This window comes from Phoenix dactylifera, chromosome 5 (genome assembly GCF_051530095.1).
Source record: "Phoenix dactylifera cultivar Ajwa chromosome 5, Ajwa_hap1_PhDact_Kaust_v1.1, whole genome shotgun sequence".
Classification (NCBI taxonomy): Eukaryota; Viridiplantae; Streptophyta; class Magnoliopsida; order Arecales; family Arecaceae; genus Phoenix; species Phoenix dactylifera.
In genome coordinates, this window is record NC_143194.1 from 32061163 (window position 1) to 32088226 (window position 27064).

General features: G+C 38.4%; 2 protein-coding genes across 3 annotated transcripts; one reads left to right on the forward strand and one right to left on the reverse strand.

The window, feature by feature from the left end:
- The first annotated feature begins 2611 nt into the window (after positions 1-2611).
- LOC103710861 (BTB/POZ domain-containing protein POB1-like) lies at positions 2612-17971 on the forward strand. Of its 2 annotated transcripts, none has more exons than XM_008796770.5 (6): positions 2612-3171; positions 14232-14372; positions 15773-15891; positions 15992-16055; positions 16518-16797; positions 16883-17971. In XM_008796770.5, exons 1-6 carry the CDS (start codon positions 2928-2930, stop codon positions 17742-17744), a joined length of 1710 nt encoding a protein of 569 aa, XP_008794992.2. In that variant the 5' UTR covers positions 2612-2927; the 3' UTR covers positions 17745-17971. The 2 variants fall into 2 exon arrangements, with proteins under 2 accessions (XP_008794992.2, XP_088578539.1); XM_088722413.1 differs by having other exon boundaries at positions 2777-3171; positions 14238-14372.
- Positions 17972-18983: 1012 nt separating this feature from the next.
- On the reverse strand, positions 18984-26584 carry LOC103710921 (LIM domain protein). The gene is made up of 3 exons (XM_017843747.3): positions 24225-26584; positions 23930-24115; positions 18984-19719 (listed from the first exon to the last, which is right to left on the reverse strand). The coding sequence occupies exons 1-3, from the start codon at positions 26348-26350 to the stop codon at positions 19143-19145; spliced, it is 2889 nt and encodes a 962-aa protein (XP_017699236.2). The 5' UTR covers positions 26351-26584; the 3' UTR covers positions 18984-19142.
- Between the last annotated feature and the right edge of the window lie 480 nt (positions 26585-27064).

Sequence of the window (27064 nt, forward strand, 5' to 3'; positions counted from 1 at the left end):
AGAGAGATTTAAGATGGCTCCCTGTTCTTTAACAATATCATCCTTCTCCTTGGCGTCTCCATTCTCTCTCCTCACCATCCACTCCACCAAATTCTCCCCTCTTAATTATCTCGAACTAATGGAAGACAGCGAGCTATGGAGATTTCATTGGCAACTCCGCCACCAAGCGCCACCTTTATCACGCGCTGGTGCCTGTGCTGAGAACCCTTCTTGATTCCTCCCCAATCACCACTCTCTCATCTCATTTCTTCCTAATCTCTTCTTTCTATCAATCCAGCTTTTCATAAATTGTGTTTTTTTTCCTTTTGTTATTGGCGAAGAATTCCCACTCTTTGATCTTTTCGAGGGTAGAGCTTTTTTGTTTCCCTTCTTCCACTCTCCCAATATCCGCGAGTGGAACAAGGAAAGGGAAAAGGAAGAGCGAAGGGTGGATGGAACAGAGATACGGTAAGAGGGAGAAAGATTAAAGAATGACACAAAATGACAAAAAAATATTTTTTTTCTAAAAATTTAAGAAAAGGAATCAAATTCGAGGGTCCCACTTCTCCCAGATCATACTACGTGCCTTTTCATCGAAGAACCTGGCAGTCGCGTGCCCGTATCTCTCAAAGAGTTTGTCTTATAGGTAGTTGTATTCGTTATATTACACAGCTGCTTTAGCATCCATATAGTCTAGGCCATCTACTTCAAAAAAGATAGAAAGAACACCACAGTACAACAGTTGAATATTTTTGAAAAAGATCTTTCTAGTATAACACAGTAGTATACTCACCTAAATGTAAATGAAAACTAAAGAATGAAACTTTCTGTAAATCAAAACAAGGAGACCGACTTTTTTAACAGACAATATCTGATGCCACTGAAAAAAGTAGCCAGCAAGGCACTTTAGCCTTAGGAGGACAATGCTAATAATTTTTCTGAGCTGTTGCCGGATAAATCATCTTATTTGTGTTGCATACAACCTAGTGCTCTGCTCAGCGATTATAAGATAACATTAAAGATTAGTAAAGGCCACTTTCTTCTCCCAAACTTCTTGAAGCTCCGCCAAAATTTGTCTGCATCTCCTATCCAAGTGAGAATCTTTCTTCCTGCCTCTCCAGCTCCCAAGCTTCTTGGAACCTTAGTTCTTGCACCCGACAACTTCTTCTCTGCTCAATTGTGTACCATATATTTGCATAGTCGTTCGATGATCGATTGATCTTCGTTGCCTCATTTCATGAGCGGTATTGATGATATTTCTGGGTACATGATATCTAATGTAACACATAATTGAAACATGTGCAACATAAATAAAGAAAGAAAATTGACTCGAGTTGATTCCCATGATGCATCGAAATGCTTTTCCACTCCTCGTAACCCTTTCTATCTGGCTATGATATTAGGCATCGACCCTTCTATTCAATTTGTGAAGAAACTCCGGTCGAAGAGTTGAATCCCTAAGTCTTTAGTTTGGACAGTTTTACGTAACAGTGTCATGGCCAAGTATAAAGCTGAACGAGAATGAATTTCCACTAAACTCCGAAGCTAACTAAAGGTAAATGAGAACAACTCTTTTCACTAAGTCTTGACCCTTCTCTTTCACGAGGGTTGGAATCATTCTTTTAAAGGCATCTTCTCGATCGCTGGGTGGACATCTGTTCATTAGTGGGGAGGTGCCCTTTTTCCATACTTCGAACTTACCATGTTAAATTGTGCTCATGTATCGATTTCCAGCCTGCCAGAATGAATGACCTCAATTCAACCCCTCATAGGAGCTAGTAAATTGGTTAGTAAGCTCTTAAAAGAAAATACAACGATGCATTAAATACCTGGACGCGACATACAATAAACCATTGCAAAAGCATCCCATATTACATTGAGAAGTACCAACGGGGGGGCGGAAATATATACTTTAGTCAAAGCTTGAATCTCCAACCTTATCTTGCACTCTTTAATACAATTTTTACAAAGGTTTCTATGACTTATCATTTTTAAGGATCGAAAATCTTCGACCTCTTCAAACTTCGGAATGATTCTCTTTTTCTTTCTCAATCGCACCACCACAAGCCACAAATCTAGGATCAAGATGCTATAGTGTTCTTTTTTTTTTTTTTAGCTTTTATAAAAGATTTTATCATGAAAAAAAATTAGAAACTCGATAATAAACTAAAAGTATTAATGTGACTTTTTTTGGAAACAAGTCGTGTCGGTTAGTTGAGGATTTAGTCCAAACTACTCCCAGAAAGTTTGGACCTTAAACTTGGATGGTCATCCTAAAATCAATTGTAATTCAACTTTGGTTGGTTGTCACTTGCTGATTGTGTGGGCCCGGCCCAGTTGGTCCGGCCTGGACCCAGCAAAAGGGCTGGGAGCAGAGGGCTCGACCGGCCTCTCCCAAACCCCAGCCCACCTTCTTCTTTCTCCTTCCCCCGGATTCCACTTGGCTCGCCCGCCCTCTTGTGGACTGGTACCATGCGAGTGAGAGAGAGACGCGGAACTACTTAATCAAGAAGTAAACAAAAAGAACGGTCCTTGCCGGTTGTCTTCTTCAAACTGGTGATCGACATGATCACAGCCATCCATCAGACGTTCTCTCTCCTTCCAAATAAACGAAGTCATTACCCGTGGAACCGTAAGGGTGCGGACAAAACAAATCTTCTAGAACGATCTAGTGCATGTCCTCCGGGTTCCATCCATGGACCTTGACCACTCGAGCCTTTATCCGAAATAAAGTTCTGCAAACCAAGAAACTGTCTCATGTTTGTGTCCGAAGCGCCCGCCTCCTTCCGAACTACCTCCGGCATTTGTCTCCGCCGCGCCCAGGGGCCCGGTGCTTCCTTTCCCTCCGCTCTCTTTTTTCGGAAAAGAATTTTCTAAGGGTTAAAGGTTAAGCAATCGGGCGTCAGCGTTGAGGCGCGCTCTCTCTGTCCTTCTGGGGGAAGAGGGGAATGGGCGGCGGGGATCTCTTCGACCACCGAGCAGTGATGGATTCCGACTTCTTCGGGGCGAGCGGAAGCGACCAGAACTTCGAGTTCGCCTTCAACTCCAGCAACTTCTCCGACCGCATGCTGCGGATCGAGATCATGGCGGAGCCGCCGGGGAGCAACTCCGACGGAGTGGGCGCCGCCGCCGCCTTCCGGGAGTGGGCGCGGCACGCCAAGCGCAAGAGGGACGAGATCAAGAAGGACAAAGGTAACCGCCTAGCTTCCGACCCCCCGATTCCTCGTTTATTGAGCCCTTTCCTGTTTTATTGCCAAAAAGCTTCTTTTCTTTTCTTTTTCTTTTTATTGCTTGTCTTGTTTGCAATTGAATTTTTCATCTTTTTCTTCCCTGTTATCTTGGATTTGTGGCTAAATTGGAATTGGATTTACGGTTCCATTTTCTTTTTAAAACATGCTGGCTTGAATTCTTGAACAAAACCCTAGCCTTTCTCTCTCTAGTTTTTTTTTCCTTTCTGATTTTTGCAAGAGGATATGGGCATTTGTCAGCCTATTCGAGGTATCTTTTTCCTATCAGGCCGGAAATTCTGAGGATTAACATATTATGAGTAATGAGTAGTTTCTTGTTAGTGAATAATGAGTAGTTACGGACTACAGCGGATTTCCTGAAACATCATGATCTGTTAAAAGGAATATGTTAATGACAAAAAGAAGTGGTGAAAGGTTACGGGCTTGGAGTTACAAAATCTGGGATTTTAGGTTCTCACAATGAAATCAATTCCTTTTTAATGTCACTTGATGGCAGGATTAGGTTTGGGAAACAAGAAAAATGTAGACTTGAGATAGGATGAAGGGGAAACTATACTCAGAGTGTAATAACCCTGATTTTTAGGGCTCGTGGGCCGGGCCGGAGTGGCCAGGCCCAGCCCAGCCCTTGGGCTTGTGGGCTAACCCGAAGAGGCCAGACCCAAGACCACCGTGCCCTGTTGTCGTCGGGAAGCCTCACCGGACTGAGGTATGAGTTCTTCATCTTCTCCTTCTTTAGAGTTTTGGGCCTTTGTTTTCTTTGATTTGAGTCAGCAATTGCTGGAGCTTCATCTGAAACAGAGCATCCCTATTTTGGCCATATTTAGTCATCGCCGACCGCCGGATTTGGCTAGGGTTGCGGCCCCCTGAGACCGCCATTGAGCTGGGCCATCGCGGCTACCACTTGTGGCCGGTGAGAGGGAAGGAAGAAGAGAGACAGAAAGAAGGATTCTTCCCTATTCTCTATTTTCTCTCTCTTTCTTTCTCCTCTCTATACTCTCTCTACTTTCTATCGCTAGAAAGTCTATGGAATCCCGAATCGGGTTCTGTCAATTTGATCTACGAATCCGAGTTGACTCTGAAAAGAGGCTTTGAACTGCCTTGGTGCCCGGGCCACCTCCTGGACCGATCACCCCGATCCTATTGAATGTTCCTGAAACCTCCATCGATGAATCATGTTGATTGATCTTAGCCCTGATTGAGTCCAATTCATTGAGCGAATAATCTAGACCGGACCCATACGAAACTCGGTCAAATTTTTTTGAATTATTTATTTAAAGTTATTAATTGAAAATTAGTTTCGTCGTTAATATTTGAAATAGGTCTTGTGGAGTCACCTAGTGAAGTCTAACAGTCTAAGACAAAATAAGTAATTAGATCTTACACTTCTTATTATATTTCAAATAATCATGTTTTTCGTGCATAAAACTTGCTTGTGAAAATATCATGCTTTTCTTAAAATTATGGATCGGCATATGTATTATGAAAATCATGCTTTATTAGAAAAAATAATTTCATGGATGTTTTGATGAATATAATTTTATTATAAAATATGAATATGATCATGTCATTTAGTATTTTTCATGTATTTATGTATATATTTTTTAAAAAAAAGATATAAATTTTCTAAAAGCTCTCAGATTGCTATGACCGCTCCAACAATAGGGGCCAATCGACACCCTGGAGCTAGCATTCAACGAAAACGGCTCTTTGCCAACGGGTTAAAGTTGGTAACGAATACGAACTATGATATCTTGTCAACTACGAAGATAGCCCTGTCACGAGTTATAGTGACCACAATACAAATATATGTGAGCAATGTTTTGATCCATGATACGATTAAATGGCATGAAAAATAGTTTACGAATTTTTTGCAATATAAACGAAACTATGTTTATGAAAAATGGATGATTTGTTCATCCATGATTTACTTTATGACTTGATACACTATATTATGAAATGCTTATTTTAGAATATCCATTATTTTTCTTAAATAATGCATTTACATGAAAAAACTTATGCTTGATCCGGTAAGATAAAGTAAAATTTACTTACTGAGCTATGTCGCTCATATATCTCTATTTTTATTTTTTGTCTCTCCAGATGAATAGGATCGATAGGAACAAAGGATAGTCTAGGCTTGGAGTTCGTACTAGCAAGCTTGGCGATTTTGTAGAAAAATTTTAGTATTTTAACTTGACTATGAATTTATAGTTAATGATTTTTTGATTATTGAGGATTATGGGTTTGGTATTTATGTTTTGATTTAGATGCTCTGAACCAGTGTTGGTTGTATTTAATAGATAATGAAATTGAATTCCTATTTATTCTATATATTTGAGATGGATTCGAAATTTAAGATGTAATGTTTGGCTTCGTGTTATTGTGAGTTGTATCCCTCGGTAGCACGGCAATGTCATGCTCCGGATCTGGGACGTGACACAGGATTACCTTTTTTTGCCTCCTTTTCTTCATCTTTGCCTGATTTGATGTTAAATAGGATTACATGATGTTTATGATTGCTTTTTGGTCTCCTAATGCATGTTGAATTGAATTCTTGAATAAAACCCCCACGATTTTCCTTTAAGATTTTTGGAGACTTGGGTTCACGAGTTTCTTTATGCCTGACATATTGGAACCTCTAAGAGAGTCGCTTCATGTTACAAATAATGAGTATTTTTGAACTAAAAAGATTTTCTGGAGCATCATGATTGGCAAATAACTAGGAAAAGTGGTGAATGGTACGGGGGTTGTAGTTGCAAAATCTAAAAATCTAAGTTTTGTCATTATGAGGTCAACCTATTTTTCAGCGTTGCTTTACAACAATATTAAGTTCAGCATGGGAAATGAGAAGATGTAGACTTGGGCTAAGATGAAGGCAAAAATTTACTTTTCAGAAAAAAAATGATTCATTTTATTTAAATTTCCCATTTTTGACCACATAATGCTTGGGTTACAGGTTTACTTTCATCGTCCGATTTAGACTTGACCAGATTTGAGTGTAGATCCACTTGAATGTATATGTATAGATATATGTATGCACATACATATTTGTGTGTATGTATATGTATATAAAATACTTTTAGCAGAATGCAGCTCAAGTTTTAATTACACTACTTAGTGCTTTTCCTTTTCAAAGAGTCATAGAACACTTATAAAACTCTGGTTTCATCAGTTTTTGGCTGCTTTCTGTGGATAGAGAATATTGTCAGACAACTTTCTAATAAACCATGAAACATAAAAGGTTCCTCTTTGGAGTGATTTTGCTCATAATTTGACCAGATAGGAAAAATGCATCAAATATTCCAATTTGTGTTCACTTACAATTTATATGAGACCGAAAGAAATAGATCTGATATTGTTAAATTGTGTCTGATCTTGTAGACTGTACAACTGTGCAAATATTAAAAAGTTAGCTGCATATTCCTCGAGTCTCGGGGTGTAAGAGTTTCCTTAATGAGTCTTAGAAGTTAGAACACATATAGATTTCATATTTCTAGTTCTAACTATGGTTGAAGAAAGCTAGATTGATAGTGGGCATGGGCTTAGGGAAAGGATCTGGCTCGTGGCAACTTCAAGTAGGCCTAAGATATGCCTAACTGAACCGAACCACCCCGTTCGGGGTGTACCAGCCTGAATTGACGCCATATCGGGTCAGTTCGGGGATTCAGTTTGGGGTGTACCAGCCTGAACCAAGTGAAATCGTTTGGTTCCTCTTTCCCTTTTTCCTTCTTTTCTTCCTCCCTTCATTCCTTTCTTTCCTTTTTCGTCTTCCTTATTTCCATTCTTCATTCCTACCTTTTTTCCTTTTATTCTTCTTTCCCTGCATACATTATTTTACTAGCCATTATTTGAAGACTTAAGACAATCATAAATCATAATGATCTAAATGCACTGTGTGCCCAGATTGATCTACAAGAATAGATTACCACTTTGAGCATCAAAAGATGTATCATTAAATACAAAACTGCTGGACTAGAATGTTCCAAATTACTGCAAATGTCTCACCATTTGTTTTTTTTTTGACAGATTGTTATATTAAAAACTCTAGCTTATTTGAATTTTGTGCTTTCACATAATGATATTATTTTGCTAATTCCATTATAGTTCTTAGAGGATTAATGGAATTGTTATTGAAAATGATTGAAGTCCTTGTTGACAAATAAACCAAGTCTTACTAATTCTAATTTTATATTTTCATTTATTTTGAAGGAGTCATCGTGGACCAGTGATGTATGAGTCTTTTGAGACAATATCTAATGAAAAGCTTGGGAATTTTAAAACTTAATGATTTTCTTGATATATATATTAGCTAGTTGATCATGTAGTTTAAGAGAATATAGTACTTTGAATGGTCATAAAATCTTAATTGGATACTTTGAACAATAATCGGTACTTAAGGTACTTTAGAAATAATTACATTACTTCTAGACATCCATAAACCTTAAAATAATCCTCAAATTAAATATAAAAAATTAAAAAAGCCAAAATATGCTGAACTGGTATCGAATTGTATGCAATTGCATACTGAGTGTTAATATGGTATGTTACCTGGACTGAAATTGCTAATCTTGCTTAAACCTTAAAATTCTACTAACTAATACCTGTTTTATCATTTTCAATGTTCCGATATTTTTTTTCTTTAAAATCCTTCTACGTGAACACGTGGGTCTCGACTTAGGCTTAGTGCTCATATAGGATAGTCTTAGGAAAATTAAACAAAAATTAAAGGAAATGTGTAGAGTCCCAAAGAGGAAAAGTACCTCTATAACTCAGAAAATAGAACTCTTAAGGGTCATAGAGCTGAAAAAAAAAACAGGAATCATCAAATAGAGATCTAGCTTTATAAGGAAATGAGATTTTTGAAATCTAAATATAGTATTGCGAGATGAAAGGAAAAAATTGGACACCAAGTTATCATTAATACTATATGAATCTAAACGTCCAAAGTTTTTGCTCACATGCATCGCGTGCTGAATAGTAGTGAGCTGGAGTGAGATCTTGGAGTGTGCTTGACCATAAATATGTTTCTGTAACTAATCTCACCATATATTCTTTCCTAATCAGGAGCGTTGATGCTTTTGGGTTTCTGTCCATATCAAATTTCTGAGAGTATCTAGGGATCCAAGAAGTCTTCTTGATTATCTTTCTTGTCATATCACGACTTATTTAATTAACAAAGATATGTGATGATAGGTTATTGTAAACTTTTGATTTTGCCATCAATGTTGTTAAGGCGAGAGCTTGTGTTTGTTTATGTTAGGTGTTATTTTAAACTACTTGCAAGTTCATTGGGATTGTATGATATACTTCAAAAGGGTGTTGCCATTTGGGATGAACACAAAGGCCTCGTAGCATTCCTTGATTGAGATAAATCCTTAAGGGCTCGTTTGGTTCGCGGAAAAAGAAGGGGGGAAAGTGTGGTCAACAGAAAAGTAATGAGATGCCTCTTGTTTGGTTGGAGTTTTCAAAGGAGAGAGACGGAAAAGTTGTATTCCCATTGGAATATGATTCCCACATTTCATGAGAAAGTTACTTTCCAATGAGGCGGGAATCACTCTATTTTTACTTTTTCCTAAAAAAGCCCTTCAACATTAAAGAAGCATTAAAGACCTAATTTTTATTAAGGGCATAATAGGAATTATACATAACTTTTCCAGGAAAGTGAATGGCCAACCAAACATAAGCACTTTGGAAATTTGTCACTTTCCTATAGTCAACCAAACATGCCAAAAGTACTTTCCTAGGCATCCTCTTCTTAGGAATTTGTTTTCCAGGAATCATATTCTTAGGAGGAAAAATGCTTCTCGCGAACCAAACGAGCCCTAACAGTCATCGAGAGTGGGACTTACCAATACAGTGCCTTCAAAATTCTGCACTTTGCAACAAGCATTTGTACATCAGGTCCAAAACATGCATTACTTTTTCTTACTGGTTGTGGTTATTGGTTATAATATGCAGTCATTGTCTACCTTAATGTCCAGTTAGTAATTATCTATGGTTCCCTAAAATTCTCCTATATGTTGGACAATGCTGAAATTCCCTCATTAGGTAAAATTCCCCTGGATGCATCTGAACTGCCTTTGGAACCATACGTGGGCTCTCATCAGCTCTGCTTGGGTGGCCCTCATACGTGGGCTGGCTTCCTAGCAAACTGCCTGAGTCAGCCTGCCTAGGCTTGCTGGGTCAAGTTTAACCTGCAAAACGCCTCTCTGTTACAACTTAGAGAGGTGTTTTGTAGGTTAAACTTGACCCTACTAATTAGTTTTTTTTTTTTTTTGAACTTTCTATTGGTTTTAAGATTGCCTGTTATATTAAGTCATTTGGATAATTTTGCATGTTTTTTTGGATGATCAATTTATGTTATTGTATAATTTGTAGGGAAAGATTGTAGTTCTACATTATATTGTGTTGTATGACATATGTCCACAGTGAAGTGGAAAGTTCATTTAACTACCATTCCTTTAATTTCTTTTCCCCAACTTCCTAGTTAATTTTATGTGCATATGAACTTCAATTCATTTGTTTTTAAATCCAAAGTTCACATAGTTGTCTGCCTTTTGCCTAAATGCTGTGTGGTCCCCTAGTTTCTCAGATACTACAGCTTTTTAAAACATGATATATGGCCACAACTCTCTGTTACAACTTAGAGGGGTGTTTTGTAGGTTAAACTTGACCCTACTAATTAGTTGTTTTTTTTTTTTTGAACTTTCGATTGGTTTCAAGATTGCCTGTTATATTAAGTCATTTGGATAATTTTGCATGTTTTATTGGATGATCAATTTATGTTATTGTATAATTTGTAGGGAAAAAATGTATTCTACATCATATCGTGTTGTGTGACATATGTCCACAGTGAAGTGGAAAGTTCATTTAACTTCCATTTTGTTTCCTTTAATTTCTTTTCACCAACTTCCTAGTTAATTTTATGTGCATATGAACTTCAATTCATTTGTTTTTAAATCCAAAGTTTACATAGTTCTCTACCTTTTGCCTGAATGTTGTGTGGTCCCCTAGTTGCTCAGATACTACAGCCTTTTAAAACATGATATATGGCCACAAATCATAAATTGGGCTGACCTTTATAACATTATTTTTGAGGCAGCTGTTTATTGTTCACAACAAAATTATAGTTCATTCATATGTTTGACAATAGTTACCAATAAGTGTTATGGTTCTGCTTAGATGTCAGATTTACATGATTTCTTGATTTTGCACATTATCCAATATTAGTCTAAGATTTGTTTTCAGCAAATTTCCATTTGATATAATTTTGTAAAATCATATGAATAATATAGTTTTTCTTTGATCATGGGATAGTCTTATAAGACAAATGAAGATGCAACATATGTATATTAGAATAATTGTTAAGAACTTGAGATAGAAATTTCATGAACTCAAAGAAACACATTATTATGAGTTAGAAGATGTGCCATCATATTATTACATTCATGCTATGTCAAAGATTTTCCTATCAAAATGTTGTTTATTCTATTTTATAGGTAAATGGAGTAGTCTGTGATATCTATCATCCATTCAAGGGTTATTCTTAATGAAAAATTGATCAATACTCAGTGTATAGATATTTGAATCTACTTTGTGTATGACATGGACTTAAATAGCATCATCTGGCTTGTACCAGTACCAAGGCTTGTACTAGTTGGCAACCAGTTCGGTACAGTATGGATCCGTACCATGCTGTTCCAGGGCATACCGAAATAGGGAGAGGGAGAAGGAGAGGAAGAGAAAGAGGGAGGGTGAGGAAGAAGGAGAGGGAAGAAGAGAGGGGAGGGAGTGGGGAGCTTACCTTGAGTAGGCGGAGAGAGTGCTCTCACCAAGGGCCCTCGAAGGCTCTTAAAGCTCTCAGGGAGGTGAGGGATTATAACCTAACCCTAGCGGAGAGAGAGAGAGGGAGGAGACTTACCGTTGATGGCCAATGTTGAAGAGAAGGGAACGAGTGGCATCTAGCAGCATCTAGGGAGCGGCCGAATGAGAGAGGGCCTCGAAGACTCTCAAACCATCAAAGTATTGAACGGGTGGAGGGAGGTATTTTACATAAGAACCGACCCAAGCGGATAAACCGTCTTGAACGGCATCGGTATGGTTTGGTATGGGTCGAACCATCCGATTCAGATCCATTCAGTACTCACTGGTTTTAAGGCTTTTAAAAAATCACTATTGTACACTCTTTTAACCTTTGCGTTGCAAAATTTGGTTATATGTTCATCCATCAATCTTCCAAATAAGCCATTTATTTTTCATAATCATTTCCATCAAAAAACAAAACTGTGTCATCACAGTGTGCAGAGGAATCTGAATTTTCAAAGGTCTGTTGCTTTCTGAGAGCAATTTAAAAGCAGCAACATCATTTATGTTCTGACTAGAAGGTGTAAACAAGCTAATCTCAACCAAGCTAGGATCCGCTAGTGCTTCACACAAGCTCTTTACAAGATGGTTATGCTGAGCTCAAGCTCAGGTGATTTACATTTCGAGATAGCTTAATCTCGGCTGACTTGCTTGCTTTCAATAGCAATGTCATGGAGGGGGTTATGATTAGAGCGGGAAAGTTGGCTTGGGCAGCAGTGGCTGCAGAGATGGTCACACTAGAACTTTTTTTCTTTGTTTTCTTTTGGTATGCGTGTTAGTTTGGAGGGATGCAGAGGGGTAGGGAGGGAGGGAGGGAGGGAGGGAGGAAGAAAGAGGGGTGAGGGAGGAAGGGGGAAGAGAGAGAGGGAGAGATGATTTTGGTGGTTGGGTTCAAGGTGGGTAGAGGTGGGAAGTGGAAAGAATGGGAATGATTTATGGATGCTTTTTAAAAGTCAGCTTTATTTTTAGATCTAATGGCTGAGAAATAAAATATCCTTAATGACCTTGTAAGTAAGGTATGAGATAAATTATATTTGTAACATATATCATATAAAATTTATTAAAAATACAAAATATTTTGTATTAATAATAAAAATATATTTATATCGTATGTGCACATTCTAACAATAAGTTTACTCAAGCTGAATGCGAGTTGCTCATGAACATTTGATGGCTCTCATTCTACGAGGCACTTGGTTACTAATGCCATTGGTATTGTCTGGTTCATGTAAGGTTATTTTCGCATGCTATTTGAAACAATAGATTCTAACAACCCCAAATGGTGATTTTAAAGTTGAGAAAGAAGTGTGTCATATTTTATGTTGTCCTAGAGAAAGTTTTTATTATAATGTGACCATTGTATTCTTATTATGGAATGTCGTCGATAAATATATGATAACCTTTGCCATATGGATAATAATGTTGGGCAGTGCAAAGATCTTATAAGCATAACGAAAGTCTAGTAGACATCAGAATGTTCAGGTGGATCTCAACTAGGTCGATAAGATATGAGGTACATTTTCTGAAGAGTATGCGTGATGTTGATGGAGGATCAAGGAGAAATTGTTTTTGAGATGTAGGATTGTTAATGTAGGACGGTGACTGTCCTAGTGAAGAGGTGCAGTGACCAAAATGATTTGAGTTAGTGTAAGAAGACACCATTTAATAAAGACAATTTGTCTTGGGAAAGCTACCAACTCTGACTGATGGAACACGGTTTATTGCTCGTGTTCATATTTACATGTTATAAATGTTAACATTGTTAGGCATTGGTTGATATAAGTGCATGCTTGTCTATATCCAAATTATAACATAAGTATTAGGGTTTAGCTAACCATGCCGAACAGGCCGGTTCGAGATGTACCAAATCAGACCGGTTAGTTACCAGCATGGTTCAAGTCCCCCTGCAGACGCTTCAACCCCGCCTCCCCCCTCTGTCCTTCTTCTCCAGCCCCCTCTGTCTCCCCCTTCCCTCCCTTTCCAATCTCCCACTATACTCTTCCCCAAATATGATCTCCCCCCCTGTCCTTCCATCGGATCCTCTGTATTCTTGCCTCGATCCTCCCGAGTCAGGCCCTAGTCACTCATTCTGGCAGAACTCTAGTGCTTCTAGGGCACTTAGGACTAGATGATGGCCTCGATCCTCTCAATTCGAGATTCAATCCTCCTTGGACAACGACTTCAACAACAAGAAGACCGTGATGGGCAATGACACTGATTACAAATTTGGCCTCTTTCTAGCCTCTCTCCCTTATCATGAAACTCAGCTAGGTGAGTCCCCTCTCTCTCCCCCACTCCCACCCTCTCCTCCTACGTCTCCCCCCTCCCTCTCCCTCTACCTCCCTCTCTTTCCTCTCCGGTCCTCTCCCTCTGCCTCTCGTGGTTCCGGTATGCTGTAGTTTGGTATGGTACAGGCTAGTACCATACTGTTTTGGTCACCGGCCAGCATGCTTGTCAGTACCAGTTCTGCTTATATTATATTGTTATTACTGTTATGTAATATTCAATCTTCCAGTATAAAAAATAAAAGCCTATAACTGTAGGTCCATCGAAGTAGTATTTGAAAAATGTTGATTACTGTAAATGGGAATACTTTAACATTATCATCATCTGTCCTCTGATTTTTTTTGCTTTTGTGGGAAAAAAATTGATGATATCACTTCTTTAAAGATTAAATGTGATACAACTTCAAGTTTATTGGAGTTGTGTGACGATAATATTTTAGGGGTGGTTCTAGCTTTCCCGTTAAACACGACAATTATAGTATAGAGGATATATTCATTCTTCTCTGAAAAATAATTTATAGTATTTACAACATGCATATGTTCTGCAATGAAGTGTATTGATATTGATTGAAGTGATATGTGCCTTTTTAGGAAATGTCCTGGAGTTCTGCTTGTTTCAATGCACTGTATTGTGGCTGCTGTAGGACAAATCCAGTCTTACCAAATTATCGTTAGATCTAATGCTGCTCTGCTTTGCAGCTTTTTTTCACAAGAAAAAATTTCTTCATTTGTTATTTGAAGGATTTTAGAGAAGTATTTGTCAATTAATATGATTTGAGTAAGATTATCCTTTCATATGTTGAATTGTTAATTGGTTATATCTAATAAATATGTTTCTTTTTTTCTTAATCTTTAGCCACAGAGTCTGCAAAGTGTCTGCCAGAGCATATTTTGAGCTGTGACCAGCCCGACACAGAGGATTGTGTGGCTTATGAAAACGATGATGAGGAAGTGGTAGCAATGATTGAAGAATCACCACCAAATGTTGGTCAAGATGGTAGATACAATTTCATTTTTTTTAAGATTTAATTTCTAAGATTAAGTTGATTTTCCAGCGTATGTTGAGCTAATTATCTGTCAAAAGATATGGACAGAAGCTTTTGGTATTACCTTATTCTGATAACTTAGATTGGTGTTTTGCATTTTCAGTTGCTCTTCCAATGTCTTTTCTGATACCGGCCATTGATTGCTTGCTATCTTATGTCTATTATGGTACCAACGGTCGATTGCTTGCTGTCTTATGTGAAGTTCTATTATTTTTTGGGGGTATGATTATTAATGTCTTAGTTGGGTAACATAAAAATTCTTTGGAGTTTTCTTCCTTCATGCAATTCAATGTTTTTAAAGGTTGATCGACTTCTAGGTAGATATGGAGCTCTCTCTTGGTACTTGCCATTCTAGAAACAAGAGTTGGGGGTTTTCTTGTTCTTCTCTTGTTGGTAGAGTTTATTTAACAGAAAGAAATGGTTCTCCCAAAAAATAATGGGTTGGCATAGAATTTCAAATTGATTTTCTTTTTTTTTTGTTACTAGAAGAAATTTTTGTTTAGCTGATGGGTTCACTGTCTTTTTTCTTTTCTCCTTTTCTTTTGAGGAGAATAGGATCGGTGTCATCAATTAATTATTCCTCCCCTATGAATTAGCCTGCTGTGTTCTATAGCTTATATAATTCTTGTTGGTAATAATGAAATGTACTGGCAAGAAAAAAAGAAACTGATCCCAAATATTTTGTAAATAGTGGGATCATATCCATCCATCAGATATACAATAAAAATCTGCTCCTTGACTATAAATTTATTTTATTATTTAAAATAATCTTTATAATCGAAAGTTGTAATAGGATACGATAAGAAACATTTGGTGCATACTTCATGAAACAGTAATGCTAGGGGCCCTTGGTTTATGTGCACATGAAATGTCTCCACGCGTCATGAGGAGATGAGTGAGATCAAAAGAATTAGTGGGATTCAATTTGGTTGTTAATGATTAAGATCATGAAATATATTCAAAGATCCTTACATGATGGACCAAGCTGGCACTTACATAACTCCCTTCTTTCTGTTCATTATAGAGCAAGAACTGAGCCAAGGGTGCTGTATTTATAATTTATGGGAGTATTTATCTACAATTATAATGTGTGAAAGTGAAAGTGTGAAGTTGGTTGTCCAAGCCAAAGAGTTTAGAGTAGTAGAATTTGACAGTGGTAGATTAGAACCTAGGTAGTTCAACAGAAAAGTCAATAGATGATTTGACTTCATATTGTTTTCAACACCAATTAAAAACATTTCGGATCGGTAACATCATTTTTCTTGCCATATTTGATACAGATCTTTATTAGTTGGCTATAGTTCTGTAGTTTTTATTTGCATTTGTAATTGGAAACTGTACATCTTTGTAGGTGATGATTCACAAAGTAATGATTCAACTTGGAGCATGGAATGTTCTCATGTTATGAGTGTTAAATCTATTTACATCAGTTCTGCAATACTGGCTGCAAAAAGCCCATTCTTTTACAAGGTCAGAAACAGCCGCACCTCACCTCCTGTACTTTTCTATTCTCTCCTCTTTTCTTGACTGTAATGACTAAACCGTGTTCTTACACATTTTTTGCTCTTAGCTTTTTTCAAATGGCATGAGAGAATCTGACCAACGGCATGCTACCTTAAGAATCAATGCATCAGGTAATTTCAAAGAGTTGCTAAGGTTTTTTTCCTTCCAAAATGGCACTTGTTACGAGCCTGATCTTTTGCAGTTGCTCACAAAATTATCAATCTGCACCTCAATGTTGCATCATCTAACAGGAAAAAATATAACTGTTTGATTTATTATCATAAACTTGAATCTTTATTAAATTAGGTTTTTGTGAAGAATGTTCACATCACCCCACAGCTGACTACATCATATTTTATGTTAGCAGCTCTTTGAATTGTCACTAGTCCAGGAAAGTTGAGATAGCACGATGTTGACTGGCATAAAAATGTTTCTTTATTTTTTTATCATTAGTTTACATTTTCCGATATTGATGTCAAGCTCAAGAGGACACTAGAAACCACTATACAACTACTGAGGCTTGACTTATTATCCTATATCTACATGCTTTTTGGTGTGTATCGCGTGGCTGAATTATTTTCTTTTTGGAACAGAGGAAGCTGCTCTTATGGAGCTCCTAAGTTTTATGTATACTGGAAAGTTGTCAACCACCTCACCTACCCACCTGCTGGATGTGCTGATGGCTGCTGACAAGTTTGAGGTTGCCTCTTGCATGAGGTACTGCAGTCAGGTGCTTAGAAGCTTGCCAATGACTACGGAATCTGCACTTGTATATCTGGAGCTCCCTTCTAGTGTATCAATGGCCTCTGCTGTCCAGCCATTGACTGATGCAGCCAAGGAGTTCCTTGCCAATAAATATAGGGATATAACTAAGTGAGTTAACTTCTGCTGTTAAATTTTATGTGTAAACTTTGTATCACATTGTCCATTTGAACTTTAGCAGCTATTCTTCTGGCAGGTTTCAGGATGAAGTGATGGATCTTCCTCTCGCTGGCATTGAAGCTGTCCTGTCCAGCAATGACCTCCAGGTGGCATCAGAGGATGCAGTCTATGACTTCGTGATCAAATGGGCACGTGCTCAGTACCCAAAGTTGGAGGAACGACGTGAGATCTTAGGGTCCCGCCTTATCTGTCTTGTCCGTTTCCCTCATATGACTTGCAGGAAGCTTAGGAAGGTTCTTACATGCAATGACCTGGACCATGAGCTTGCTTCCAAGGTTGTCACTGAGGCACTCTTCTTCAAGGTGGATGCCGTTCGCCGGCAGCGTGCCCTTCCCACGGATGAGTCGACCTGTCGGCAGTTTGTTGAGCGGGCATACAAGTACCGTCCTCTGAAAGTTGTGGAGTTGGATAGGCCCTACCCACAGTGCATCGTCTATCTGGACCTGAAGCGGGAGGAGTGTGCCAAACTGTTCCCTTCAGGTCGGGTTTACTCTCAGGCGTTCCACCTTGGTGGGCAGGGCTTCTTCCTCTCCGCTCACTGCAACTTGGATCAGCAGAGCTCATTCCACTGCTTTGGGCTTTTCTTGGGGATGCAAGAGAAGGGTTCCATCAGCTTCACAGTAGATTATGAGTTTGCTGCAAGGACCAGGCCATCGGGAGAGTTTGCAAGCAAGTACAAGGGATACTACACGTTCACAGGTGGGAAGGCGGTTGGGTACAGGAATTTGTTCGCCATCCCATGGACATCATTCATGGCCGACGATAGCCTTTTGTTCATCAATGGCATTCTTCACTTGAGGGCTGAGTTGACCATCAAGCAGCCATCGCCACCTGAGATGAACTATGGATCTGCATCTGTACAAAGATCAGTCTCATGAATGTGCCATTGGCTTTGTACATCTCACAGATGCTATTGGGTGTGTCTTGCTTGCATAGGCACTTGTATTAAACCTTACAAAGTAAGGTTGGTAGGCGTATGTCAGCCGCTTTTGTTTTCTTGACAAATTTGAAGTGCAAGGTTTGTCTTGCTGTTAATAGTGATAAACAAGCTCCCATCTGGGAGGAAATCATCGAACTCCCAAAAGTTCTTCCATTGCCATCTTCATATCCAAGTATTTTAATGTTCAGGTTATTGGATTACTTCATCATCTGTTACTACTTGCAGGTAACAAATAAATCATTTAACATCTACGGACTGCGGGATGTAAATGGTTTTTCTTAGTGGTGGGGTGCTAGGAATGTATGCGGCCTTTCATTCTGATGAAAATGGCATGATGTGTCAAATTAGGATGAGAACCCCTTATTAAACTGCTAAAAATCATATCTTGCATGCCTTGATTCCATTTGATGACCGCTGCAACCTTACTTATCATGCTTATCGCTTTTCTAAATTCATATATTCCGACATTTTCGCTACAGCTGTTAATCAAAATGGACTACAGCGGAAAGTTGGATGCTTTAGTGCGTTGCTATGTTAGTGGGATTTCTGCTGGAACAAAATTGGTTACTTGCCATGATTTATTTTTCACAGTAAAAAGGGAATCTTGTTTTATGATGAAAAAGAAGGGGTTTTTTTTCGGTGATGGAATATGTTGCAGAATATTTTGCAAGAATAAAGGAAGGACACATCAAGGAATGAACCATTCATCTGTCTATTTATCACGATCAAACTTTACATTTAGCAGGCGTTTTCGTATTAAAAGGTTTCCAGCAATAACATAGTATGGTTACAAAAACTAGTTGGTATACTTCCAGTCAGTTTATAATTTAATTTACACATCTTAGATATGTCAAAAGGAAACATCTTTTTCTGGTGATAACATAATTGCATGGCATCTGTGAGAGAAGGAAAGAAGCACTCATCCACGGGCATTGAAAATTTACAATCCAGAAACTTTATACTGTATAGGCCATAGCTACGATAGCTGGTTCGCATCTTTGCTTTAATTTATCTTACACATCTCATGTATCTTTAAAACCTGGTAGATATAATCTGGTAAAAAATGGGACTATAAGAGGCCTGTGGAATTAAAATTAGCTTTGACAACACAGGTACCGCAGCTTGCCTGTGTTAAAAAGAACAGATGAACACTTACTGCGACTGGCATAATCTGGTAACGAGGATAGTAGAATTTGTATGTATGCATTAAAATTTATAATGTCGCTATAAACTTAATAATACAAAACATTTCATGGATCAGGGACAAAGGCACCGGCTTATGATGCAAGCTGTGTGCTTGCAACCTTCATAGTACAATGCGAGAAACAACAGGCCGTCATGAGAAAATACTGGAATCAGAATCGCCTTCATGATGAAACAAAGCTTTGGAAAGTGATCTGCATGAGTTAATCCCAGAGCCTGTATCATCCTCTTGCACATCTGAATATTTTTTCCCGGTCATTGGAGTCTCGCAAACCATATCATTCGCAGCCACCCGCTGTTTCCTTCGTTTTGATGGCTTGCGCAGGTAATCATGGGTTGGTATCTTTGCCCTTGGCTGCTTGAGCGCCCACACTCTCTGCAAATCTGGCATCCAGCTAGTGAATGATGAGATCTTTCGATCCCTATTCCTTCTCTCCAGAGCTTTCATTAGCTGTCTCTCCTGCACATTTTCCATTATTTTTAGCTGGCTCTTGACACCCTTTTCCTGCTGATGCTTGTAGCTGGGAGCTCCAACTACTAATCCAGTTGCTATCCCAGGTATTCTGTCATTGTTATCTTCATACCTCCTTATTTCATCACTATTGCTGTTGGGTAAGGTATCAGAGGCTTCCACTTCATCCTCATCAAATAAGTCAAACTCCATCTGCTTGTAAATTTTATGGATGACATCTCCTAAACAATGAGCATACCTGAAAAGGTTGGCCAGTTGACCACTTCAGTTAATCTCCCACCATAGGAGCATGCATCTTCAACCATCTAATCAAACTTCGTTGTATTTCAAATTCATAAGCTACATCCTTGTGTGCTATGCTCAATGACAATCAAGGATAGTGCTAATAACATGCATCTGTCAACCATTGCCATTTATTGGAAAGGCAAACGATGTGGAAAGGCTTCATGTAGATTGTTGATCTTTTCAAAACACGTGATAAATGAATCCAACTTCATGGATGTTTAAAGAGCCTGAGCCATTAACTTATCAGGTCAATGCTTTCAATATGTTAGCTACGCTAGGGCCATGACATGATTACATAGCAGCTGACTAGAAGGTTCTTTCAAAATGTTTGCATATATCGTTTTATGCGATACTACTTTAAAATTGTGAAGTATATAAGGTTAAAAATGGATGGCAAAATAATGGATTAAACCATTACTAAATAGAAGGAAACAAGAACATGCAATGATCTGCATACAGAATTCGATTACAGGCGATTGAACTTTTGTCCACAGATAAAGAATTCATATCAGTATCTTAAATGTTAAGATATGAAGATGGCACAGCAACTTTAATCATATGTGACAGGAAAAGACATAAGATATTGAAATAATAAATATTGATTCGTTAGCAACATTAATTACTGCTGGAATCAGCTGCACGTATCGCCACTTTGTTGTCCACATTCCACAACCACAAGATGCCAGAAGACATCATTCCCCAAAACGAGGAAAAAGACTTCAAACACTTTCAGAAGCCACCCGGAGAAATAAGACTAAAAGAAACCCTTCAGAGTAGTTTATTGGTGAATTGCCTAGTCTCCATGCGTTTCAAGCAGGTGCCTCACTGGTATCTGATTACCATACCTCCATTTCCCAGTTTGGAACTTTTTATAGAACTGTCAGATGAAGTATTAGCCAATATGCAGGCTGATTATGACATGTCATAGTCAGCAAAAAGTATGCTTATAGCCTCCAAGACTTCTTGGACCTTATTGGCATCCACCCCTCTTTGAAATCCATTGAGGTAAATATGTTTTCATGTCTCACATGACCTCCGATTCCTCATAAATTATTCTTGCCAAATGCAATTTCCAACTTGGCCAGTGCTCAAACATTTTAGGTCCTTAAATAATTCACAGTTCCTTGGTTTTTGTTTTTTTTGCCATGGCTGTCAAATAAGCAAGCAATGCAAGAGTAGCTTGCTTACAGCTCAAATCTCAGCTAAATATGGGCCTCAGTTTTGAGTCAAAATAACCTTTGGTTTGATCAGAAGCCTAAGCTTGAGATTTGCCAGCTTGCTCTCTTTCTGCATTAGCAAACTATGGATATGGATATTATTTTATGGTTGATCCTAGTCAAGCGTATCTTTTATATGTTTTATTTAACACATAGCAGTGGCAAAGGATGGTAACTTCTATCCAAAAATCCTCAGAAACGACTCTGTTCCCATGCTTGCTATTATTTGGTCTCCATTTTGGGTTATTGTTTCACTACAAGTGTTAGAACACCTTTAACTACCTGAACGCTTGCTTTCTTAGTTTTGGATCCATACCTGAAAAATTAGAAATCTTCTTCGTAAGCTATTCAGCTCATTGCCAGATCTCCACTCATTTACCTGACTGGAAAGTTTCCAACCTCCCAGACTCTTACTTTTCTTTAGAATCATATCTCACTTAGCTAGATTATATTTGTTGCTGTCTCCATATTGCAGCAAAAATGAATTCCAGAAACCACTTCGGAGTTCAAATTTCTAAATTTATTCAGGAAAGAGAAGAATTGGAGATGCAGGTTCCATTTCAGAAAATAAGAACACATAACATGAAACTTTCAACATATAACTTAGCAAGCTATTTATCTGTAAAAGTTACTCTTAAGTTGTTATCACTACTTTCATTCCTTTCTCATTGTGAAAATATTGAGGTAGCATCTAAGATTTGACAAAAAAAAGTTGTGCGAAGAACAGGCTAAGAAGCAAGAGGCAAGTGCAAGTTAATACATTTAGAATGAGAACAAACTTACAAAAATAATGAAGAAAGAGGGAAAAAATTGTGATTAAATATAGAAAGATTAGTATACCAGTAGATAGACACAATCTAGGTACAGGACACCTTAGGTCCATGGAATATTTATCATGGCCTAACTTTATTAGGCATATAATTTAGTCATCAGTTTCCTAGAAACAAAGTGCACACTCCCATAGTGTATGAATTGTATAAGCTTTTACTTGAGTACAGTTGATCCATGCTAAACCACAATTTTTGTTAGTGAGAACTCATCTGACATTAACATGGGACATTCATTCCAAAATTCCAAACCATCTGATAAGGTTCTAGAAGGACATCAAGAATTGAGACTTAGGACAACTATGTATAACATGCTTGCTATGTATAATTTCAATGTCCATCATGATAACAAAGGAAATGACTATTTCTATTACAATAATTAAAAAAATCATCACCATATAGGTGAAACATAATTTTTCTCGCCTTGATCCTCAAGTCTCAAATTTCCATCTCAAGGGTGGAAATGTTAGTTTGAAGTGAAATTATAATCCACTGCCCTAGGAGTGAGAGTGTGAGACACCATGCTGCTACTTATAGGTGGGAAGCCCACCACTTCAAAGCAGAATGTACATAATTACATTAGACATGCATTGCCTCTATGCCAAAATCAAACCATGGTGACGTAGTTTAAATTCAACCACATTACTGCCTAGGCAGGAGAAATGCTTCAGAACCTAGGTTAGCCTTCACATGTGACTGAATATTTGACTGAAAATTGTATTCCAAAATGGGCAGTTGAAAGGCTCTTGATATTTAGGACCTGTTTGACTATTCCTACAAAATTGGGCTAAAAATCCCATGGATTATTCCATCTATTTAAACATGGCCCCATACCAACAAAATTCCATCTAGCCCAAATCCTATGGAAAGCGGAAAAAAAAGACCTCCATAGTTCTTTTCTTTCTTTCTGCAACCCAAAGATTAGGATCTGGACTGGATTTGGACACGATCTTATAAATTTTAAGCTAGATGGGCCAACAGGCTGAATTCCTATAGAATTTTTGGCCCAATCCTATAGGAATATCCAAATAGGTCCTCAATTCCTCTCCCAACCCAAACAAAAAAATGAAAAGGAAAAGCTAAAGATAAAGGCACACATTAAAGAATCTACAAGCATAAATGGATAGTTGTGCACATTACCCCAACTTAGTGTATTTTTTTTGGAGAAAAAAATGAGTGGTGCACGTTAAAAACCAAGAATTTTCTCATCAAGTAAACCTTGGATTAGATTCCCATTAAAAGCAGCTTGGCCACACCATGTGCAACAAAAGAACTTGAGCATCCTAGCAATCCGGTCAAGATCATGATATTAAAGGCTATTAAAAACTCAAAAAGTTCCCTCATAAGGAGCCTACCATATGCGTAAGAGACTAGCAACTCTGACTCATTTGGATATGTCATTAAGAGGTTTACTATACTCACTCCACGTACTACTTCGTAACTTAGTAACCTCTACTTGAAGATATTTGCTGCTAAACATTCTTATTTTTTAGCTAAGCACAAGCACCAGATTTCATATGACACATCAACTAGAGCACTACTACTTTAATGAAGCACATGATATGATTCTTTCTTTTAATAGGAAGTGCTTTCTTTCTTCAAATTATCAATGTGAAGGCCAACATCTCCTGATCTTTAACATTTGATCTACAAATCCCAATCCTCCTATGAAATTGATAAAAATTCCATTACAAAAATCATTACTTTAATTAGGACCCCATATTCTTACTATATTCTAGATGTTCCATATAAAATAATGATTTGGTCAAGGAAAAACAATATACAGTTTTCCATGCATGCCAGTAAGCTTAGCAACACATGCAACTAGCCTCAAATTCTGCACTCCAATAAGCTCATCTAATTTTTGTTTATCCATACTACCAATGATCTAGAGTTACTATTAGTCACAAATCTAGCATTAAACAAAAGCAATGCAATGGTGACTCAAAAAAACAGCATGACTTAGCTGCCATGTATACATCTAAACGTCATATAAACAAGCAATACCCAACAATGACCAATTTGATGGGCCAAGAGGAAGTTATTTTTTTATATACTCCTAATAAAATAAGATAGATATTATTGATCTCAAATAAATGTTTGCAAAATCATAATGTACCTGGCTTTTATGGTCCTCTCTGCAAACTCAACAATACTCTTACTGTGAAATGTATCACTTTGAAGATTAATATCAATGAACTGCAAAAGTGAGCAAATCTCCTTGATCATCTTCTGTTTCTCTTCGATACTGGCTCCAATTTTCGAACGAAGCATCTCCATTCTAAAGAGGATCTGCAATTCATGCCTAATGTGCATTAAGGAATACATGGATGCTAAGTCTGAAAATTTAAAAATTTGCAATCCTACCATATATCATGCCAACTAATGTAGGAAAATTATATCAATAAGGATACTCTCCAAGTTTATTCTCTGTGCTATAAACGGCAGTGTTTATATCTGATGAAAGAGACACAGGATTGACTTCTTTGCACTTAAATATTAAATCTTTGGGCTTCCTCAAAAGAAGATGAGAAATTTCAGCAACAATCTTTAAGTCAGAAGCATCCTCTGCTTCCTTTGATGAAGATTCGTTTATTGCATTCCTTCCAAACTTCATATACAGAGCATGAATGGACAAAGCAACTATACGTTCAGCCAAGAACCCCAAATCTGCATCTCCTGAACATAAACCTTCCTCAATTTTCTGAGGAATACTCCCAAGAAAAGCTTCCATATCTTCCATGCAAGAAAATGGTGAAGCCTCCTCATTTGCGGACCCACTAAGATATGAATCATCTGTAAAGGAAGAGAAAATGTGTGGTCTAGGTTCCTCTTGCAAATCCACAACTCTTTCCTCTGTTTCTTCTTTTACATCTGGATATTCTTTTAGTTCATTTAATATGATATTCGAACAATTACTTGTTTTCTTTATCTGCCTCATCCAACATCTCAGAAACCGCAACTTCTTGGACATGCTACATTCCCCACCAAAGTATAATTCTTCCAAATCTGCTCCTGAAGCATTGCCATCATCATGACTAAACACTACTTCACGAAAGGAAGTCAGCGTGGCATTCTGAAAGAGATCTGCTTGCATTTTACGTCTTCTTCTTCTATCATCCTTATCTTTAGATGCAGAAGGTGCAGATCTGTCTAGTATTTCAGATGAGCCATTACTAGTACTGATAGCTGACTGGCACAAACCCAAAGAATTTTTTTCTACAACACTGAGCAATGCATAATTAATCGTCAAGGGCATTAGGATGCCTTTGAGAGAGGTACCATCACTATCAGATATAAATACTGATGCCCCATAGTTTTGGATATATAGAAAAGCTAGAAGGAGCTGCCAAGTTGGCTTGCCCTCTGCAAGCTCACCTTTTTCTGTACAAAGCAATTCAAGAACCCTGTCTGCAAAGAATTCTCTTCTAGAGTGACCTTTTCTTTCTTTCTTACAGTCCCCTGAAATCCTATGGACTAATACTAGGGCAGATGGGTTGAGCATCAGTTTTTCACCCTCACCTTTCTTCCATACCTGCGCCATGCGAATTTTTTTAAAACTTTTGCCTGAATTATTTGAGAAAAGATCCCTGATATCCGATCTTTCACCGAGCAGCTTCAGATCAAGAACTTCAAGGTCACAAACTTTGCACTCCAAAGGCTTCCCACTTACATCCGAAATCCCCAAAACCAATTCCACGCGACCTTTCTTGGCATTACTGGCAGGAGCAAACTCCATGGCGCACCCAATGTATGGGAATATCAGCCCAAAAGGAACAAGAGCAGAACCCAGGACTATTGCATCCGTCGAACTAAATCCCCACCCCAAATCCCTAATTCCCTTTTCAAGGAACCCCGACCCCAAATTTTCTTCTGTGCATCGTGGCTCGAAATCAACATCGATCCAACTAATATGGATATCTTTAGATACTAACCTCTCCTTCACCAAACCAAAAAATTTAAAGAATCTATGCAAGAACGCATCCGATGACATTGATGAGTTTTCATCAACGCCCACTTCTAAGTCGATAAATTCTGATAAAAAATTCAAACTTTGGGAGACCGGAGAGAACAAAACGACTAGATTTGAGCGAACGGTTACCAATTCCGGCGTACCTTTAGGGTTCTGAGAGTAGGCCTCCCATCCATAGTCATGCTCGAGCTGGAGCAGTGACCTGGCGAGCAGGGACGCACTGGGGGAGCTGAGGCCGGTGGGGTGGCCGAGACCAGAGACGGCTCCGAGGGAATTTAGGGTTTGGGAGAGGGATTCGAGGGTGTGAGGAGGGTGGTTGAAGGAGAGGAAGGTGGGGGACTTGCCGAGGAGGTGGTGGACCTTGGAGGTGGAGAGAACGGGGGAGAGGGAAGAAAAGAAGAACTTGTAGGCGAAGAGAGAGGATGAGAGAGGGGTGAAAGAGAGGATCTTTCGGGCGGCGGAGAGAACGGGGGAGAGATACGAATTAGGGTTTTGGTGGCGGAGGAGGGGGTGGAGGTCGATGAGGAGGACGACGCGTTGGATTCGGGAGAGATCCAACGAATCCATCGCGAATCGAGACAGAGAAACCGTTTGGAAGGCATATTATAGCGCGGCTGGCGGCAGCCCGTCGGCCGGATTTTGAATTTTGGCGGGAGATGCAAGTTTTTAGAAAGTATAGACCGTGGCGAGCACGAGAGACCGCACAGAAATTTGTTTTCGGGCGCGGTAGATGCGTCGCGGCTACCTGCGACCGAGTGCTATTGCGACGAGAAAAGTTCCAAACTTTATCAGCACTTCTCTGACATTTTTCACATGGGAAAAGAATTGATGAAGTGACATATTAGACGAGAAAAATAATTTCGTTATATTCATGGATCACACCTAAAAGGAATCAATACAGCTGGGTGGAGCTCCTGCTTCAACGGTTCAGTGTCGGCTCACTGCCAATAAGGAGCAACAAAGGATTGGCATCTTTAGTGCAAATCCAAGATTCATGATTGAGGGCAAGGGAATAATTCTTCGATAATTATAATAGCAAGAAAACTCTAATCTCACCTTCGCTAATTTAATAGGTACCAGTCAATGATCTGAAAAAGGTTGATTGATATTTTAAGAAAGAATTGTTGCTGCGTGAATTAAGATATTTCTCAAAAAATCTTGTTAATGTAATGATCACGATAAAAGAAAAAAAAACAATGCTACATCCAATCACATTTTTCATTTCTTAAAATATTATCATATCTAATAATTTAAAACACCATACATCCAGATAAAAAGGTC

Coding starts and splice junctions, on each gene's coding strand:
- LOC103710861 (XM_008796770.5), top strand. CDS start 2,928: ATGGGCGGCGGGGATCTCTTCGACCACCGAGCAGTGATGGATTCCGAC. Junction 16,056..16,517: donor CTTAAGAATCAATGCATCAG/GTAATTTCAAAG, acceptor TTTTTGGAACAG/AGGAAGCTGCTCTTATGGAG. Junction 16,798..16,882: donor AAATATAGGGATATAACTAA/GTGAGTTAACTT, acceptor TTCTTCTGGCAG/GTTTCAGGATGAAGTGATGG.
- LOC103710921 (XM_017843747.3), bottom strand. CDS start 26,350: ATGGATTCGTTGGATCTCTCCCGAATCCAACGCGTCGTCCTCCTCATC. Junction 24,116..24,224: donor ACAGAGAATAAACTTGGAGA/GTATCCTTATTG, acceptor AATGCACATTAG/GCATGAATTGCAGATCCTCT. Junction 19,720..23,929: donor GAGAGGACCATAAAAGCCAG/GTACATTATGAT, acceptor CAACCTTTTCAG/GTATGCTCATTGTTTAGGAG.